At 39.5% G+C, this 16,944-nt stretch overlaps 2 protein-coding genes across 4 annotated transcripts; one reads left to right on the forward strand and one right to left on the reverse strand.

The window, feature by feature from the left end:
- Positions 1–76: 76 nt before the first annotated feature.
- Positions 77–9,183, forward strand: LOC146488009 (uncharacterized). Of its 2 annotated transcripts, XR_014867618.1 has the most exons (4): positions 77–1,494; positions 3,078–3,207; positions 5,253–7,898; positions 8,021–9,183. XR_014867618.1 is itself a non-coding variant. In XM_085125208.1 (3 exons), exons 1-3 carry the CDS (start codon positions 1,453–1,455, stop codon positions 7,796–7,798), a joined length of 2,718 nt encoding a protein of 905 aa, XP_084981334.1. In that variant the 5' UTR covers positions 77–1,452; the 3' UTR covers positions 7,799–7,995. The 2 variants fall into 2 exon arrangements, 1 of the variants encoding a protein (XP_084981334.1); XM_085125208.1 differs by lacking the exon at positions 8,021–9,183 and having other exon boundaries at positions 5,253–7,995.
- Positions 9,184–10,344: 1,161 nt separating this feature from the next.
- On the reverse strand, positions 10,345–16,892 carry LOC146488010 (uncharacterized). 2 transcript variants are annotated; one of them, XM_085125180.1, is made up of 4 exons: positions 16,685–16,892; positions 16,054–16,128; positions 14,243–14,552; positions 10,345–11,912 (listed from the first exon to the last, which is right to left on the reverse strand). In XM_085125180.1, the coding sequence occupies exons 3-4, from the start codon at positions 14,536–14,538 to the stop codon at positions 11,438–11,440; spliced, it is 771 nt and encodes a 256-aa protein (XP_084981306.1). In that variant the 5' UTR covers positions 14,539–14,552; positions 16,054–16,128; positions 16,685–16,892; the 3' UTR covers positions 10,345–11,437. The 2 variants fall into 2 exon arrangements, with proteins under 2 accessions (XP_084981306.1, XP_084981299.1); XM_085125173.1 differs by lacking the exon at positions 16,054–16,128 and having other exon boundaries at positions 16,685–16,890.
- Between the last annotated feature and the right edge of the window lie 52 nt (positions 16,893–16,944).

Consider the following 16,944-nt stretch of genomic DNA (forward strand, 5'->3'; position numbering starts at 1 on the left):
TTACTTCTCATTGGTTGAGAAAGCTCCGCGAGTTTTGTTAACCAATCACCAAACAAACGCAACTGAAAACCGCCTTAGAACGGTTTTCATTTGAGCGTCAGAAAACAAAACCAAAGTAATTACCCTGACCAATCACGTCAGACGTAAACAACAGAATAAACCCCAAAGATTCGAAACAAGTTCGTGTAACGGGCGACAAGCGCGGGAAAATGCGTACGACCAAGTCGCGATTGATTTTGGTTTTCATTGGTTGAGAAAGAGGCACGAATATTGCTAACCAATCGCGAAGCGTTATAAAACAAAACCAATGCAAACGCGAATTACCATTTGCCATATTACAAATACATTAAAATTAGGTTTTGACGAGTTTACTTTCGGCTTTATTTTTAAATTTCTGATCATGTTTATTAGAAATATTGGTTTGTTTGTGAACTGGTCTGAAGAGGAAAATATTCATATTAAATTTACAGTTTTGACGACTTTCGACTTTAAAAACAATAGAAATGAAATCATTTGAAAGAAAAACATGGCGCCTGAAAAAACAAGCGCAGAGAAATTTTCGAAATCGATTCTGCGATGTCACAGAGCATTTTGTTTAACCGAAACGAGAAGTATGGGGACAAGTCTTGTTCGGAAAGGAATGGGAACGAGCCTGATGTTCGCAAAGGAAAGACGGTCTGGATTGGTTTTTGCGGAAACCGTCTTGAGCCGAGGATAAGCCGACGGGGAACGACTGTGATCATCGGCAACCTTTCGAACAAGATATTTACACAAAAGAATACCAGAGCACCAAACAAGGAACAGGTGCCAAGTTCATTTCAAAGGACGAAAGAATTCATTCCATGATTAGCTGGGCACAGCGATTAACAATGACAGCGTGCGAACTTGATTGTTATCAAGGGCAAAGGAGACAAGCGACAGAGCACCCTCGTGGAGCGTAAAGAAGCAGTTTTGGCTTCAAGAACAATTGAACCTCAGCGTCTAACCAAGCCACAGGTGACTAACTCTTGTCCTGTTCTTCTGTTTGTTTAGTTCATCTTAGATTTATCGCAGCACGTTTTGGATGGAGAACTTTTCTGAAACTTTTTCTTTTGATAGCACAAAAGAAACATCGTTAGCAGCTTAGCAAAGTACCACCCAGCAGCCTTAGTTAGACAAGCGGTTACACAGGTAGCGGAGTTTAATTTACGGGATTCAAATGTAAAGTCACCGTTGTGTGTCTCAAGATTTGACTCTAAGAGGAAAATCACCACCGAAATTATGATTATCTTTCTTGTTCCCGTAGTTATTTAAAGCTCCTTTTCGTCGAAAGCCGTACAGATTTTTAAGACGCTTTTCGCTGCTGGTTGGTCTTCAGCACGTGGCACATAGTTTTCGTCTCAACGACACCAGTTTTGTTTACAAGTGCTGGTGACTGGTTGCTAGCTTTATATTCGTGAGTTACGTTCAGGGATGAGCCGGGAATGCATGTTTTCAATGAGTCTGTTTACAATGGTAAGTATTTCAAGCTGACTTTGATTAACTTTGTCCTTTCCTCCTCAGAATATCAAAATATTAATTTATCGACGATGTTTTAAATTTTCATTCGAACGGTAAGCCAGAATGGACGGTTTTTTAACAATTATTCTTCGAGCGCGCGTTGGATATGAGACGATGTCACTCTTCGCTACAAACCTAAATATTTATTCGCTTTTCTTGTATTACATTTTTGCTTCATAGAAACTGAGTTCTTAGTACTTTCGGTAATTTAACTTTTCAATCAAGGAACACACAACCTCTGGAAACTTATCTTAAAAAACTTGCTGCTTCCTTTAGAAGGTGTTTTCAGCTGTGAAATTGGAAAATGATATATAGCCGATATTTAATGAACGTTCGTTTTGGGCTCGTGCTCACTCACACCTTGGAGCCGGAGTTCGCATAATGATTAGTTTAGCGAACCTCATTAAAATCCAACTTCGATCGCACACTAATAATAATAATAATAATAATAATAATAATAATAATAATAATAATAATAATAATAATAATAATAATAATAATAATAATAATACACTTTATTAACGTGTCAAGAAATGTAGCTGAGGGGAGAAGTCCCCTCTAATTATAGTGGACACCTAACTAAATTCTAGCTAAATTCTTTCTCTAATTCTTTCTGACCTCTAGGTTCTTTGTTGCCAACTCAATCATTCTCAGTTGAATTTTTACTCTTCTTTTAGTCTAGTCTTAGTAAAACTTGGTTACTTTCTGACTAGCAGTTTGAATTGCTGTATTGGAATTCAGCCTTTCAGATATCTTAGGTTTTCCAAATTTTTTGCGCGAACAAAGAAACCCTATCTAGTTTCTTATTCCTTTCGCTATCCGGCTCATCACAGCTGCGGACACCTACTTTTCGCATAACAACTACGTTTACCTTTAAGAAAAACCAATTAACTTTAACGTTTCACATAAAAAGAGCTGCTTTGTAAACCATAATCAGAGGCAGAATGAGTAGCAGAAGTAATAGTTACCTGATCACTTGATCCTGAGCTGTACGCACGTCAACTCCTTTCATTAAATAAAACAAGTTGGACCACAAACCTTGGACTCTTAAAATCTGCCCCGTAACAATGTTTGTGTTTACAAGCTAATAAAAATTTTTCTGTTCGGATGCTTTAGCTGTATTATATCCAGTGATCCACTTTATACTGAATCAGTATAATTAAAGGCTGGTTTCCATATGATCGCGGATCGCAGATCGCAGATCGCAATAAGGTCTGCGATCGTCTGCGATCATATGGAAACTACTTCTGCGATCGTCTGCGATCCTGCGATTGCGATCGCAGACGATCGCAGAAGATAGAACCATGTTCTATCTAAAGGCTGGTTTCCATATGATCGCAGACGATCGCAGACCTTATTACGATCTGCGATCTGCGATCTGCGATCCGCGATCATATGGAAACCAGCCTTAAACATCCTCCGCGAATAAACAAAAACAGCTTATAGTATTTGCGCCTACGGATAAGGAAGAGATTGAGGGACTTGAGCGTCACGGCTCCAGTGAGAATCGTAACATTGCTTTTCATTTCTCTTCACAGAAACAGCTATTTTTCATTCTGCTGTGCCTTGCAGTGACGTCACTTATATTTCTTTATCAAAATCCTCAGTGGGGCCTGGAATCTATCCGAATTCTACGTCATAAGTATGATTTGTCTTCCGCTGATTATGGTGAGTTGAATGAGTTCTAATTGAGAACTTCGCAATCTCAATCTCTAATGATTAGGGTGCAGGGTAACAACTTTGAACCCAAATTCTTATTCTTGACGCTAAGGCCGGGGGGATTTTACCTAAACGCCATTTTTCCGCCACTAGACATGGCTTTAATGGAAATGTCTCGTTCACGTTTCAGGCAATCCAAAAACTCTATCATCATCCCGTGAATCTGTGTTGTGGGGTGTTTTGCGAATTTTTGGGTGACTTTTGGGTATATTTGGGAGGAGATAGTTTTTCTAGAAGGATTGGTAAAATTAAGAGAAATAAGAAATATTGAAGATTTAGTGAACTTTGAAAATTAGAATTTGTAGTTCATAATTAATAGACGGACACCAAGTTAGTCCACTAGCAACCTGGGCTGCTCTTGCGTGGGTATCAACTGTCTGTTGGTGTTCCAAAAATCATTTTCTTTCTGACTTCTATTGCGTCTTAAGACCTCTTCAAATTTCATTCAAATTTATAGGTTAAATCCCCCCTTAAACCGTAGTAAATTTGGATGCCTGTCCACACGTAAATTGCTCAACCCAAGAGACTATGAGGTAAGAGAGCGAATCCCTGTGCCCCATGATAATTATTTCCAATCTTTTTTTAGTTCGCCCCATGCTATTTTGAGTTTAAAATTAAATGGCGTTACTCTAACTAACCAATAAGATGTCGACATTAAAATAGCAACGCAAACAAAAATAGATTGAAAAAAAATTTCATAGGAAGTGGGGCATGTATGGGGGATTCGCTCTCTTACCTCATAGTCTCTTGCTCAACCACATCCCTGATCTCAGCAAAAAATAATAATCAATAACGATAAAAGTAAGCACACAACTAAAAAAGTTCCTGATCCATGAGATCCCATACCCCCGTAGTTACGACCCTCCGACCTCTCATCCCCGGATAATGACTTCAGTGCGCATGTGTTCAAAGTTATCACCAACTTTAATTTTACTTTTACAGTGTATACAAGTTACTTTGATAAATCATGCAATATCCCTTTGTCTTTGTATTTCAAAACTGGGACTTAACTAGAAGTTATCTAAAGCCCATACGGTCACCCAACGGGAATGGATTAGGTTGACCGTTTAATACAGGTTGCACGGAATAGAGTCGTGAAACGCAATAAAAGCGCCAATTTATATCACAGTCAGTTTGTGTGCAGGAGGGTTCAGAGGCGCTCACAAACTCATCTTCTCTGCTAGGAACTGCAACAAAGAGTACAAAACATAGACTAAAAACGGACTCTTATCCTGGTTCATAAAATATTTTCTTTTTCCGAGTATGCCCGTGACACTTACTGAAAATAAGTCGATGTTTGAGTGATTTTCTTTTGCAAAGTAATCGTTTAACACAGGTCAAAACACACAATAGGGACCTTAAGCAGAGACGACGACGAAAACGAAACTTAAAAAATTACCTTCGCGTCTTCTGAATAAATTCGCGATGATTTATACTCTCTCATTTTGTGCAATGTAGCCGAACTATCGAGGAGCTAACGTCGTAGGGGCGCCTTTAAAGTTCAAAAAGAGAAAGGAAAATTAATCATCACGCGTTCACGTTCTCCATAAAACCTCAAATTTGGTCATTTTACGTTGTTATTTTGCAGAGGACGACAAAAAAAATGTACCAAAGTGTATAATGCACGTGCAGAGCCAGTGTTTTCCTAATTAAAACTATTGTTTTCTGACGTTCTCGTTGACGTCGTCGTCGTCGCTGCTTAAGGTCCCTATAATAGAGTGTGTGCACGACGGCCATGTTGAAGGACCGAAACAATACAATGATTTTCCTTTGGGAAATATATTCTATTTTAATGCAAATATCTTCCGATTGTTTTAGTCCTCCAACATGGCCGCCGTGCACACACTCTATAGAAACAGCTCGTTGGGAGGTAGTATAAGAGGTGAAAATTACAGGAAAGTAGTTTTCGGGACTTTGACAACTGACCACTTAATAGAGAAATGCTGATGTTGTAAAGTAGTCCCATAAAATGTTTTGCTTTATCTTTGTTGTAGGTAAGAAGGCAAATGCCGAACAACTTTTAATTAATGGCGCCCACGACATGACAGAGGCAGCTGTGCCACATAACCAGCACCGAGTTCTTGAGTTAGAAAAAAAGCTTCGTATATTGTCTCAGGCCGAGGACAGGCATTCAAACTCTCAAGGTGATAAGGGGCCTCCTATGAAGGTCCCGGATTCTGGACAGTGTTCTTACGAAGGCCTACAATCCACAGAGAAATTACCATCAACCAACATCAGCTGTGTGCCGTACAAGAAAACTGAAAAAGAGTGCAACACCGCCTTCAAATACTTTGAAGAGTTCAACCTAACATCAGATCCGCTTCACTGCGAAACCTTTCCCAGCCGGCCAGTTTGTACATTTCTTACCGAGTCTCGGTTCACTCCAACAGACAGGGTTTCAGTAAAATGTTGGAGAGATGTCTGCAGCAGATTCTCACCCGTATTTCTTGGCTGTCCGGATCCAGAATTTGGAATTATAGACAACGAAAATAACTGGATGAGGTTTCAGAGCGTTGGAGAACTAGAAGATGAATTGCCTGGAATTGTTTCGCAAATTTCAATCCATGGTCTTGATTTTTGTTTAATAAGGTGCAAGGAAGGGAGGAAAACAGTCAAACAAGCGTTAATTTTCCCGCCACTTTTAAAACGCGGGGTAAAAACGACACACGGCTCCAAAAGGAAAATAAACGTGAACATTGTTCTCGAGGATTCAGTTTCCAGGGCCCACTTTTACCGATCGATGCCACGTTCGGTCCAGTCCCTTCGCAATATATTAAGAGATTCTAGTTTCCATGCCACTGTCCTCGATTATGAACTCGTTCAAAGCTATGCGTTCTCCACTCTTCCGAATGCTCATTTCTTGATGGCGGGCAAGTCGTTGCAGGACGGATCGCAAACACGAAGGAACGGTATAAGCGTGCTCACGGAGAAATTCAAACGATCTGGATACCAAATTTTAATGCACGAAGATTTATGTTGGTATGATAAGTGGGGGAGTTTCCTTTCTCCCGCTTATAAAACGAAGGCGAAACCCTTTACGGACGGATTGAAACGTATGTTTGAAACCTTCAAACAAGCCACGAATCTATATTTGGACAATGTAGGACTAAGTTTCCTCTCCTGTGAAATCTTAAAGGATCTCAATACTTCAAATCCTTTTAGCATGCAAAAACATAAGAACCTTTGCTGGGACGGCAGATCACTTAGTGAGTATCTTCTGTTTTACGCAAGGAGATTTCTCTCGCTTACTGATAGAAATCCTGAGGTTTCACCGGCATTAATTTACACACATCTTAACACAGGACACGAGATCTCGGGGAAGCGGATTCGAAGTGACGATATTCACCTATCAAGATTTCTGGAAGAAATGGCTCGAAGCGAGAATACTTTAACTATTGTTCTTTCGGATCACGGAGGAAAAACAACAAATTATGCCATCGAAACTCTTCCTGGGAGTTTAGAGGTGTACAGTCCAATGCTCTTTATGATTATTCCACACAAAGTGGCGCAACTTCTGGGCAAGGAAAGAACCAATGCGCTTGTCCTAAACCAAAAGCGTTTAGTAACAGTAGCAGACTTACACGGGATGCTAATTTCTGTTGCAGAGTTGACCGAGAGCTCGATCACGATTAGTGAGACCAGCGGCTTATTTCGACCCGTGCCAGCAACTCGCACATGCGCAGATATAAAAGGTCTTCATTCGGATGCCATGTGCAGGTGCGAGGGTGCGAGAAGATTTCTGAGCCCGAAATCGCTAGACGTTATTTGGCTGGCAGAATTTGCTATTGGACAGCTCAATAACTTGATACAAGAACAATACTTAGCCGGTAGAGTTGAAACTAAACGTAACAGTGCATTCGGCAACTGCGCCAGATTTGTTGGTAAAGCCATTGAACGACCACGACAGGAGCAGCGAGGCAAATACTACGTCACTACATTGGTGTTAGTTGTTGAACCAGCCTATGGTGTTAAAACGAAAGAACGTTTCGAAGTTCAACTTCGACATTCAAGTGTTCGAGAACACAAAATCACATTGATAAAATACACGAGACTAAGCGTCTATAGCAAATATGAATACTGCACCGATAAAGGTGTGGACTTGAAGCTTTGTGCTTGTGCGAGCCCGCGCAAGAAGCGTAAAGGATCTGTCAAAGATCTTATCCGCGCGCGTCATTTTGCAGATTATGGATTGAAAAGCAGTACGCGTTTTCTGGAGTCAGATTGCTTACTGGTAACAATCCATTATTTAAAGAAGATGGCTGTCTCGAAAGAGCAGATTCGTTTGATTAGCGTTGAAATTGGAAACGTGTGTAGAGACAACTCAATGAAAGTCAAACTCGGGAGCATTCACAGAGCTGCAACCTTTTCCCGCGAACTGCCAATGTCTTTAGTGATTAAGCCAATGACGATCCATTTTGTGCTTGCGGTGCTCAATCAGTGGAAGTACGGATTGTTTAAGCCTGTTTTTATGCATGGACCTGTTGGCAAAAGCCCAAGTGATCTTACAAGTCAGAAACTTGATATGTTGAGACTTAAGTGACAGTTGCGTGACATGTTCCTCTGGCATTTGCTATGGATCGTTTGCGTGACAGAAGTGTGGCTTGCTGTCTTTGGCGTTACTCACTAGAGGCCTCTTATATGTCGCAGGGCCCAGTTGCTCAAAGCATGGTTAGCGCCAACCCGGGTTAAATACCATAACAACCTATAGGTTTTAAAACCTCTTAACCAATGGTTAGCGCTAACCATGCTTCGAGCAACTCAGCCCAGATGTCTAAAATAATAACTTTGACGTCCCTGGTAGTCGCTTAGTGGACGTAAGTGTGACCCGAAATCTCTCAGGTTTTTCAAGGATGCTTGCAGAAAGTGTGACATGGAGAGAATTCTCCTTCTCTTACTCTTGTTTTCATCTATCCTTTCAGGAACTCCCTCAAGTTCTTATTACGCAGCACGCTTGCATGAGAATGAAACTGATTTACTGAAACGTCAGAAACTACCTAATTAAGTCGAACCTGTGTTAAGCAGTCACCCTCGGGGAATTGCTAAGTGACCGCTTAATACAGGTTGAACAGAATACATGTCAAACACAATAAAAACGTCATTTCATTTCACGTTTGGTAATTTAATGTACACAAAATCACTTACTCGGTTAAGAAACTGCGACATAAAATGGTATCACAAAGGAGAACATAGTGTAAAACTGGACTTATAAAAAATTAACACCAAGATCCTACATGCTTGGCAGGTTGTTCGTTACTTTATTTGAGTGATTTTCCTTTTCAAAAGTGAAACGTTACAGTGTTAAGGGAAGTAATTTTCGGGACTTTGACCACTTGATACGGTGCCGCGTATTACAGTAATGACTTTAATTCCTACCTTGAACGAACCAGCATTGAGTGCGTGCGCAGTTTTAGGGGAGGTTTGTTTTGTACCAATCTTGTACCTAGAGTCCTCAGGCTCTTTGGCCAGCGGTTGGTCGCTGACCAAAAAGCCTGAGGACTCTGGGTACGAGATTGGTTTTGTATCAGAGAGAGCCCAGAGCCCGCAATCCTTTTGACCAACGCCACTGAGATTATTGTTACCTCTGACCAAAAGGATACGAGACTATGGAGATATAATTCAGTGCGTTGTTTGTCATTTGTCAGCTGCAAAAGCCACTGAATAGCAATTAAGATTTGTAATATTATTGCTATTTTCGTATTTTTGACTGCCGATTCATTTAAGTTGTCTCTTTCTCTTCCTTTGGGACGCGTTTCTTTGGGTCTCTTCGGGAATGACAATGGAGTATGAATCATTAAAATGCCTAGAATACAAAAGAATAATAATGATAAAAAAGACCATTCTGTAAGAGCCAATGAAAACGTGTTCATTCGGTCAATTCTGCCCCAAGGAGAAATGCTAGAAATGAGTGAAATGGCATTCTAATGATTCTAGAATGAGAACAAGTAAATGACCATGCCAACACGCCACTGTAAGTATTCTCATTCTAGAATGCTTCTCTAAAAAACGTGCACTTGTTTCAACGGAGGAGAAATGGTGGCAGACGATGAAAGATTTTAATCTTTAAAAATTTAAAAATGTTACAATAAAAAAAAACAATGTATGGCTAACATTGAAACAAAAAAGTTACAGAAATTAGCTAGGGGGTGGGGGGGGGGGGGGGAGAGGGAGTACTTACGGGGAAGTTCCGCCCCGATGTCCAAACCCTTACCCTTTCTGCATAGGGAGTCCCGGGCCTCAAAAATTCTCCTGACGAAGAGTAGACTGCCTTAGGTGAGAACTCCTGCCTGAGGATATTGACCAGGTTCTAAAACCTTGCAAGGTTATTCATTTTGATAAGCCCGCCTTCCTCTAAGAATATGGCTCTTGTTAGAAGGACATAAATACCCGCGGGATAACAAGACCCACCTATAGTTAAAATTGGCCACCCCCGGCTCCAGCCCCAGCAATATAGTTAAAATTAAACGGGTCTTGCACGATAAAAGAAAGCACAATGCTTTGTATTTGCAGTCGTTTTTGCTCGGTATTTGTCGAACCTTTTCAATCCAGGTTTAACAGTTCGCTCAAACTTTTGAAATGTAAAACTTTGAGTGAATAGTAATAAAGAGTTGTGAGTAAGTCACAATAAAGAGTTGTGAGTTGTGAGTAAGTCCGTACATTGCTTTCGAGTGACTTAATATATCTTTGCGAGCAATGCCGGTTCAGATTTTATTTATAGACACTGGCCATAAGAGAAAACGAGGAAAAAAAGTACCGAAACATTTGCCAACCGATAACGTGTTGTTTTCCAGCGACTACAGGAATTGTACTATACGGGGCGACGCGTGCGCGTCTGAAAAAGGCAAAGTATGCACACAAAGAGGTTGAGTGGACTTCGCTGTTTACCATTTTCACTGAAAATAACTTAAAACGAGGAACGATGCAAACCTACAAAACTTGTTATCCATCTTACGAAGCCCCGAAAATATGTCATGGGAGCTAAATTGTCGTACAAGGGCAAAATTATTTCTGGCATAATGCTTAACTATTAATTGCTTAATCAGTTTACTCTTCGTTTTCTTTCATTAAGGCACCAATTTCACGCAGTCATTAGGCTGTATAGTATTTGTTTATTTGCTAGATTCATTAGTATACAGTAGGTTCACTTTATCCAAAAAGTAGCATGAGGTATGCTTGTTTGTAATTTACTTTGAACAGGTATTGCGGGGAGAACTAAAATATATTTTGTTTGGTTTGGTCAGCCTTGCATTTTTTAAAAGTGTGCACGATCCTGGCTTCACTAAGAACCAGGTACAAAGTAACAAAATACACTTATTTTGTTCCTGTGGACAGACATAAAAAAAAACCCAAAAACAAACAAACAAACACAGTTAAAAATGTTTGTTAAGACGCCTAACATGTTAGAATCTGTACCACAACGCACCCTGAGATCCGAAGAGAAGCTTCTGCTCAGATCTCGTTCGTGCAACCCTTAAGTCTCGCGGTTTTCGTATATTTTCGGTGTGTCCGCCAAAGCTGTGCAACTCAGCCTTTGCCACTGGACATGAAATGAACCCCAATCGTCTGGAGACTTTCTTATTCGTAAAAGCTAACTATTCTTCTTGGTGTTGTGACAGTAATTGTAATTACTTTATTGTACGGTAAAGTTTTTACGTTTTAGGACACTTGTATGTTTTTAACAACAAATGTATTACTTTTCATTTCTTAAAAGCTCCCTTGTTGGTCTTATAGGAAAGGGCGCAATATAAAATAATAACAACATCATTATTATTATTATTATTATTATTATTGTTATTATTATTATTATTATTATTATTATTATTATTATAATTATTATTAATTATATCTCATTCCTCTTCTTTTATTATTATATGTATTTCCTCTTCTTTTATGCAAGGTTAAGTTACTTCTATTTTTTAGAATTTGGGAATGAACAGTGTTTTGATGAATTGATTGGATTTTTTGTAACAGCAGGTTGATTGTAAATAGGAATATAATTGAGGCTTTGTAATAAAGATTTTTTTATTATTATTATTATTATTATTATTATTATTATTATTATTATTAAATTACTAAAATTAACGTAATAATATAGTTTTCTCTAAAGTTAAAACTTTCCTTCTGTTACACATCTCCTGTTTCTCTGCCGATAGACCCTTTGGTATTAGTTTGTCAGATTATATCACGTTGTGGCAGCACTAATATAATCTCTACATTTTTCAACCAGCTGAATCGAGCCTTCTTTTACAGTCTCCTCTTTACAGGCAATAAAATCCAGCAGCAAATGTACACCATACAATTTTTCTGCAATCCTGTCGATTTTTTTACCCATTTCCTGAAACTCGGAGGCCCGTGTTTGGAGCGCTTCCCATTTCTTCACTGCTGTTACCGCTACAGCAGTGAAAATGGCGTACGTCAGTCCACCAATTACCAGTGTCACGCCCCCACCGACTAAAACGCCGAACACCACGGGCAATATCTTGCCATTCCACGTGGTCCAGGCTATTACACCGCCCAAGATAATACCAAGAAGCACGGTTGCAATCAAAGCGTTTTTTCCGTGAGACGCAATTTGGCTTTTCATTTTCATGGAGTATTCACAACGCTTTTCCACGGTTTGGGGATCCACGCGGGCTCGCGCTGACATCTCATTGTGTCTGAAAAACGAACATTGACTTATCAATCAAGTGAAATACAACTCCAACACAGCATCGTACGATTGATTGATATTCGCGATATCCAAAATGCGGACGGCCGCGAAAAACCTGGCCGCCATTTTGAATTGCATGAGAGCGAGGGACTCTGTTTATAGTTGCTGTGGTAACTCGTCAGGTACCGTAATTTACAATTACAAATTTGAGCCTTTCTGTGTTTGCAATATTAAATCACTTGTTGGAGCTTTGTCGTCTAAGTTGCAGTTGTTGTTAATACACAAAATATTAAAGATCTCAGTTTGTTTTCAAGTTAGAGGCTTTGTTTGCACTCCGCTGTTTAATTGTGATTTTTTAAATCATTTTGATAGAACATAATCGTTGTCTGGTTCAGTAAAGTCACGATATCTTGATGGAATATAGCGCTTTTTAAAACGGCTCGTGAAACGTTTCGTTGAAATCGAGCATGCCTTGAGAGAGTACAAAGCACGCATATGACGCCATTTTTGTCCGTGTGCGGCTTCCAGATTGTCACAAATCTCGGAAATTTCATTACGAAAATATCACAGCTATACTGCAAAATTAAAGAAGCCAAAAGAACATATTTGAATTGATGGAGTGGTCAAAATAATGATTCAGTTGTGTTGGCATTAACCCTGTTTGTGCACAGAAACAAGTATTAATTCTCTTTGGCTACGGATGGCTGGGATGGAAATCGATTGGAACTCAATTTTTTTCAATTTCTTCGTGTGTATTGTAGAGAAGTCGCTAAAAACTGATTATAGCTTGTTCTTTCTCGGAGAAATCCCTTAATATTTTCGCCCCAGTGCTCTAACAACAGTTTCATGTTAAAAAAAATGGTTCTTTGTCTAAATTTTGAGCTGTTTTTGAGCTCAATTTTTGAGCTATTTATTTGACAAAAACACAGCAAAATCACCGTGACAGTGGCCCTTTAAGCCAGCATTTGTAGAACATGCAAAACACGTGCACAGTGTTGACGCAATCATTTTGAACTGGTGAAGACGCTAGCGTTGGAACGAGTTATAGTAGTTAAGGGAGTACTCAGGTTCTATGGCCAGCGGTTGGTCGCCAGGAGAGACTCAAAGGAAATCGGAAAAAATTCAAAGTTTTGATAAGTTGTCCAGTAACGACTCTCTATTGTTATTTTCTGGTTTCAATACTTCTTGAAATTTTGAAGTAGATTTACGCGGAGGGAAATGAGCCGCGATACGCGATATCAGCTTGCCATTAAACCGAATTTACCAAGAGTTGGTGAGTGATGCAATGCCTACAACCCCGTGCGTGACACCGTTACATCGTGCTTTGTTCTGGTATTTATAAAGCACGCAAGGAACTGAGAAAAGCACGAGACGGTTGGGGCTTTTTTATTTGTTAATTTAACCCCTCGTTTAATTGTCTTTGACTCAAGTCTACAGGTGGCTCTGAACGCTTTTTGTGCAAAAAATAACCACCAGTTGTTTCAAAAACACTCCACGCATGACCGGCAGATTTTCAAAATTTTTTATGACTTCCTTTAAGTCTGTTAGCCAAGAACTAAACAAACATTTTATATGAATTGTTCACGTTTTCGTCATGTTTTCAGCGTAATTAACGTTTTAATGAACAGAAATTTGTGTCGGTTTTAAGGATATTCTTCGCGGAATATTAATAGTTTGCAATATAGAAGAATTCTTCATTTTACGGGAAAGAACACGATAAAAAAATAAATAAATAAAAAAGAAAACAACAACATTTATTAAAAGCGAGGAGAGAGATCAAGAATATTGTGAAATTTGTGCTGAGAATACGTTTGTTCATCCGTAAAAACCGCTCAGAGGTATTTTGAATTTCAATTTCAGTGTCCTGTTCCTTCAGACATGCAGGTATCCAAGCTGCTCTAAGCTGATCTAACCAGCTCCTTGAGGTGACATTGATGTTTTTTTTTCCAAATAAAAACGCAAAATTTAGATGGATAGCCTTAAGGTAGTCTGAAAAGTGGTCTACCTTTTTGAGACGTTACGTTAAATGTTGTTGTAACAATTTTTGTCTTTCTGCTGTGTAAATATGTAAAGAAGAGGCAACATTACTCTGACCTGTGCATAAAAGCCACCCATTGCTGACAATCAACAAAGTTGATGTCCATTTTGAACTCAGCTTTTCTCAAAGAAAGACAATTTTTTGGAAAATATAATCGATCTCAGCCATGTTTTGTCCACTGTCCGAACCCATAAAGTAAAACCACAGGATCGGCGAAGCTCAAAAAGCGTGAAAAGTAAACTATAGCGTCGTTTGCGTGCCGTAATGAATACTACCTGCAAAACCACTAATTTATTTACCTCGTGTAAAGCGTTGCAAACTCCGTTTTACGCTGTTCGGCTTCTTTCGTAATTTTGTCGACCTCGGCTTCTTCCGGCTCGTCGTCCGTAAACCGACTGAAATATTCCATGGTTTGTTCAACCTTGGGACGCGTTTCTTTATCCAGTGTTTCCCACTCGCCATCTATTTGCTCATAGTCTTCCTTTATTCCATGGTAGGACAGATTCACTTTGGTATTCAGGTCTATGAGAGCTAGGTATCCGTTTGTACAGCATTCACAACATACCATCAGTTTTTTACAGTCGATCTGCTCCATGATGTACGAGAAATCTGTGAAAATTTGAAGCGCCACAATAAATTTGATAAGAAAGGCACATCACAAGTGACCAATCACAACAAACGTCTTAAAGTTCCACAATTAACCAATCACAACTAAAATAATAACACTGAATTAAGCCAGCGAAAAAACAAACCCGACAGCCTTTACTTAATACTTGGTCAGGAAAGCACAAAATCTCCAAGATAAAGGAAGGTTCAAGAGGATAAAATAAAATAAAAATAACTATTTATTGAGGGAGGCACCAAGCTATTCAACTCGAGGTTTATTAGGGTGGCCCTCAAGAGTCGAATTGGAATGTGGAAGTGTTGGGTTTTTTTTTTGTCAGGGAGAAAAACCGGAGAGCCCGGAGAAAAACCCTCGGAGCACATATGAAGACAACCCTGGGCCACTGCTAGTGTCCCCATCACTGCCCCCTATGTTCGCCAGAAATACATAAATGATGATTATGTTTTGGAACTTCTAAAATGTTTAAAGGGAGAAAATACTCTATCTGGCGGCCCATTACATCTAGCCAATCACGACAAGTATTTAAAATACTGTAATCAACCAATCAGGAACAAAAACATGCAATCAATCGCAGAAAATAAAAATAAAAAATTAAAAGGCGAATCTTACTGTGAAGATACGCACTCCGTAAGAAAAATTCTTGAATCTTATTGGCTATCAGCGTTAATGATTTGAAAGTCATTTGAGTGTTTTTACACAGCGTACGTGTCATGCGTTGGTAATCGAACTTTACGCTCCATCAACCGCCCCGAACATGCTCTCTCTCTCTCTCTCTCTCTCTCTCTCTCTCTCTCTCTCTCTCTCTCTCTCTCTCTCTCTCTCTCTCTCTCTCTCTCTCTCTCTCTCTCTCTCTCTCTCTCTCTCTCTCTCTCTCTCTCTCTCTCTCTCTCTCTCTCTCTCTCTCTCTCTCTCTCTCTCTTTTTTTTAATCAAAACTACTGGATCTCCCAAAAATTTCACCGTCCGACAGCCATAGAATATCAGCCAAAATTTATCATGCTCTAGAAATACCGGCCACTACATCACCTTCCGGTGAAATCAGCTCGGGATCACAACAAGTTTATTCCATTCGCGTTTGCTGGATCAGCGGGATCATTTTATTGTATAGTCAACTCGATCCAACGCGAGTCCGTGGAGCAATTGCTGAATTTTATCTGACAATTAAAACTGTTGCCGTAAACAAATGAAACTTGCACTAAGCGATTAGCGACCGCTCGATTTAGTTGATCATTTGTATGAGTACAGATTGAATTGGATTTTAATGGCTCTAATGGCTGTACAATGGCTGTAATGGTGCCTGATAAAGAATGAGTCCGACTGTACCTTGGCAAACTTTTTATCGCACTACAGCTTCTTGGTTTTTATTTTATAGCACAGTATTTTACCACGTCTGAGCTCTGCTGTTTTCTTTTCTTCAGCTGTGTAATTGTAAGAACGAGGGCTTTAAAAATCACTCATTAGTTAACTGAATAACTGAATTTCTCACCTCAAAAATGTTTGGGTTGAAATTATACGCTGAATGTTCCACGAATTCTGTGATCGACGCAAATAGTTATTTCATCTAGAGTAAAGCAAAAATGGAATAAAAAACAATAAATTTAACCACCACTGAGATGTACCAATCGCTTTGCTGTAGTTTATGAGAGGTATATACAAAAGATTCTGAATTAAAAGAGAATCTGAACTGCGAAAAGCTGGTGAGTGCCTAAGATATCCATCGGGTTTTTAAAATCGAAACACTTGGATATAACAAACATTCTGGTCTTTGAATCAGTTCTAATCAAGAGAAGATGCCCTAATATAAAAAGGCCATCTTCATAAATTCCCATTTAAATCAGCTAAATTAAACACAAGACTGTTCTGATTATGACAAATTTCTCCCGTGAAATCCCGTTGGAATCATTCGTCCGACTCGTATAAGAGTGACTACTCTCTCGGTCTGATCGATGCCGGGTTGTCTTGCAAATAAAAAAATAGGATTTCGTAATTTTGGCGTCCGCCTTATGCTCTGGTACATAACTGGCCCTCATTACTCAAATTTTGTAAGCGGTGGTTGTAACCAATTATCGCGAATATTTTCCCTGCCGCTGCTAACAGTTGACACGAACTTTCCTTACCTGCAGTGGGTTAGCTGCAGTTTCCGCTCTACTAATCGCTTTCGTAGAAGACACGTCGGCAGAGTTGGTGCGAACTGGTTCGCGCAATTGTTTCTCCTTGGACTGTTCAGAAATCTAACGCTTTGTGATGAATTTCTAATCACTCTTCGCCATTCCCTCAAGGAGACTTGAAAGCCATGGAAACCGCTACTAAACTAATGAATAAAGCATCGCCATTATGGAAGAAATGGATGTGTTTTAGCTTAAGTTTTATTTCGCGC

The sequence above is a fragment of the Pavona decussata genome, unplaced genomic scaffold, assembly GCF_977016875.1.
Source record: "Pavona decussata unplaced genomic scaffold, jaPavDecu1.1 SCAFFOLD_12, whole genome shotgun sequence".
In the NCBI taxonomy this organism is placed as follows: Eukaryota; Metazoa; Cnidaria; class Anthozoa; order Scleractinia; family Agariciidae; genus Pavona; species Pavona decussata.

What these genes read in the sequence shown, in the direction of transcription:
- LOC146488010 (XM_085125180.1), bottom strand. Translation starts at nt 14,538, where the DNA reads ATGGAGCAGATCGACTGTAAAAAACTGATGGTATGTTGTGAATGCTGT. An exon ending in TTTGCAACGCTTTACACGAG is followed by an intron (nt 11,913 to 14,242) that starts GTAAATAAATTA and finishes TTCGTTTTTCAG; the next exon opens with ACACAATGAGATGTCAGCGC.
- LOC146488009 (XM_085125208.1), top strand. Translation starts at nt 1,453, where the DNA reads ATGAGCCGGGAATGCATGTTTTCAATGAGTCTGTTTACAATG. An exon ending in CAATGAGTCTGTTTACAATG is followed by an intron (nt 1,495 to 3,077) that starts GTAAGTATTTCA and finishes TTCTCTTCACAG; the next exon opens with AAACAGCTATTTTTCATTCT. An exon ending in TTTGTCTTCCGCTGATTATG is followed by an intron (nt 3,208 to 5,252) that starts GTGAGTTGAATG and finishes TCTTTGTTGTAG; the next exon opens with GTAAGAAGGCAAATGCCGAA.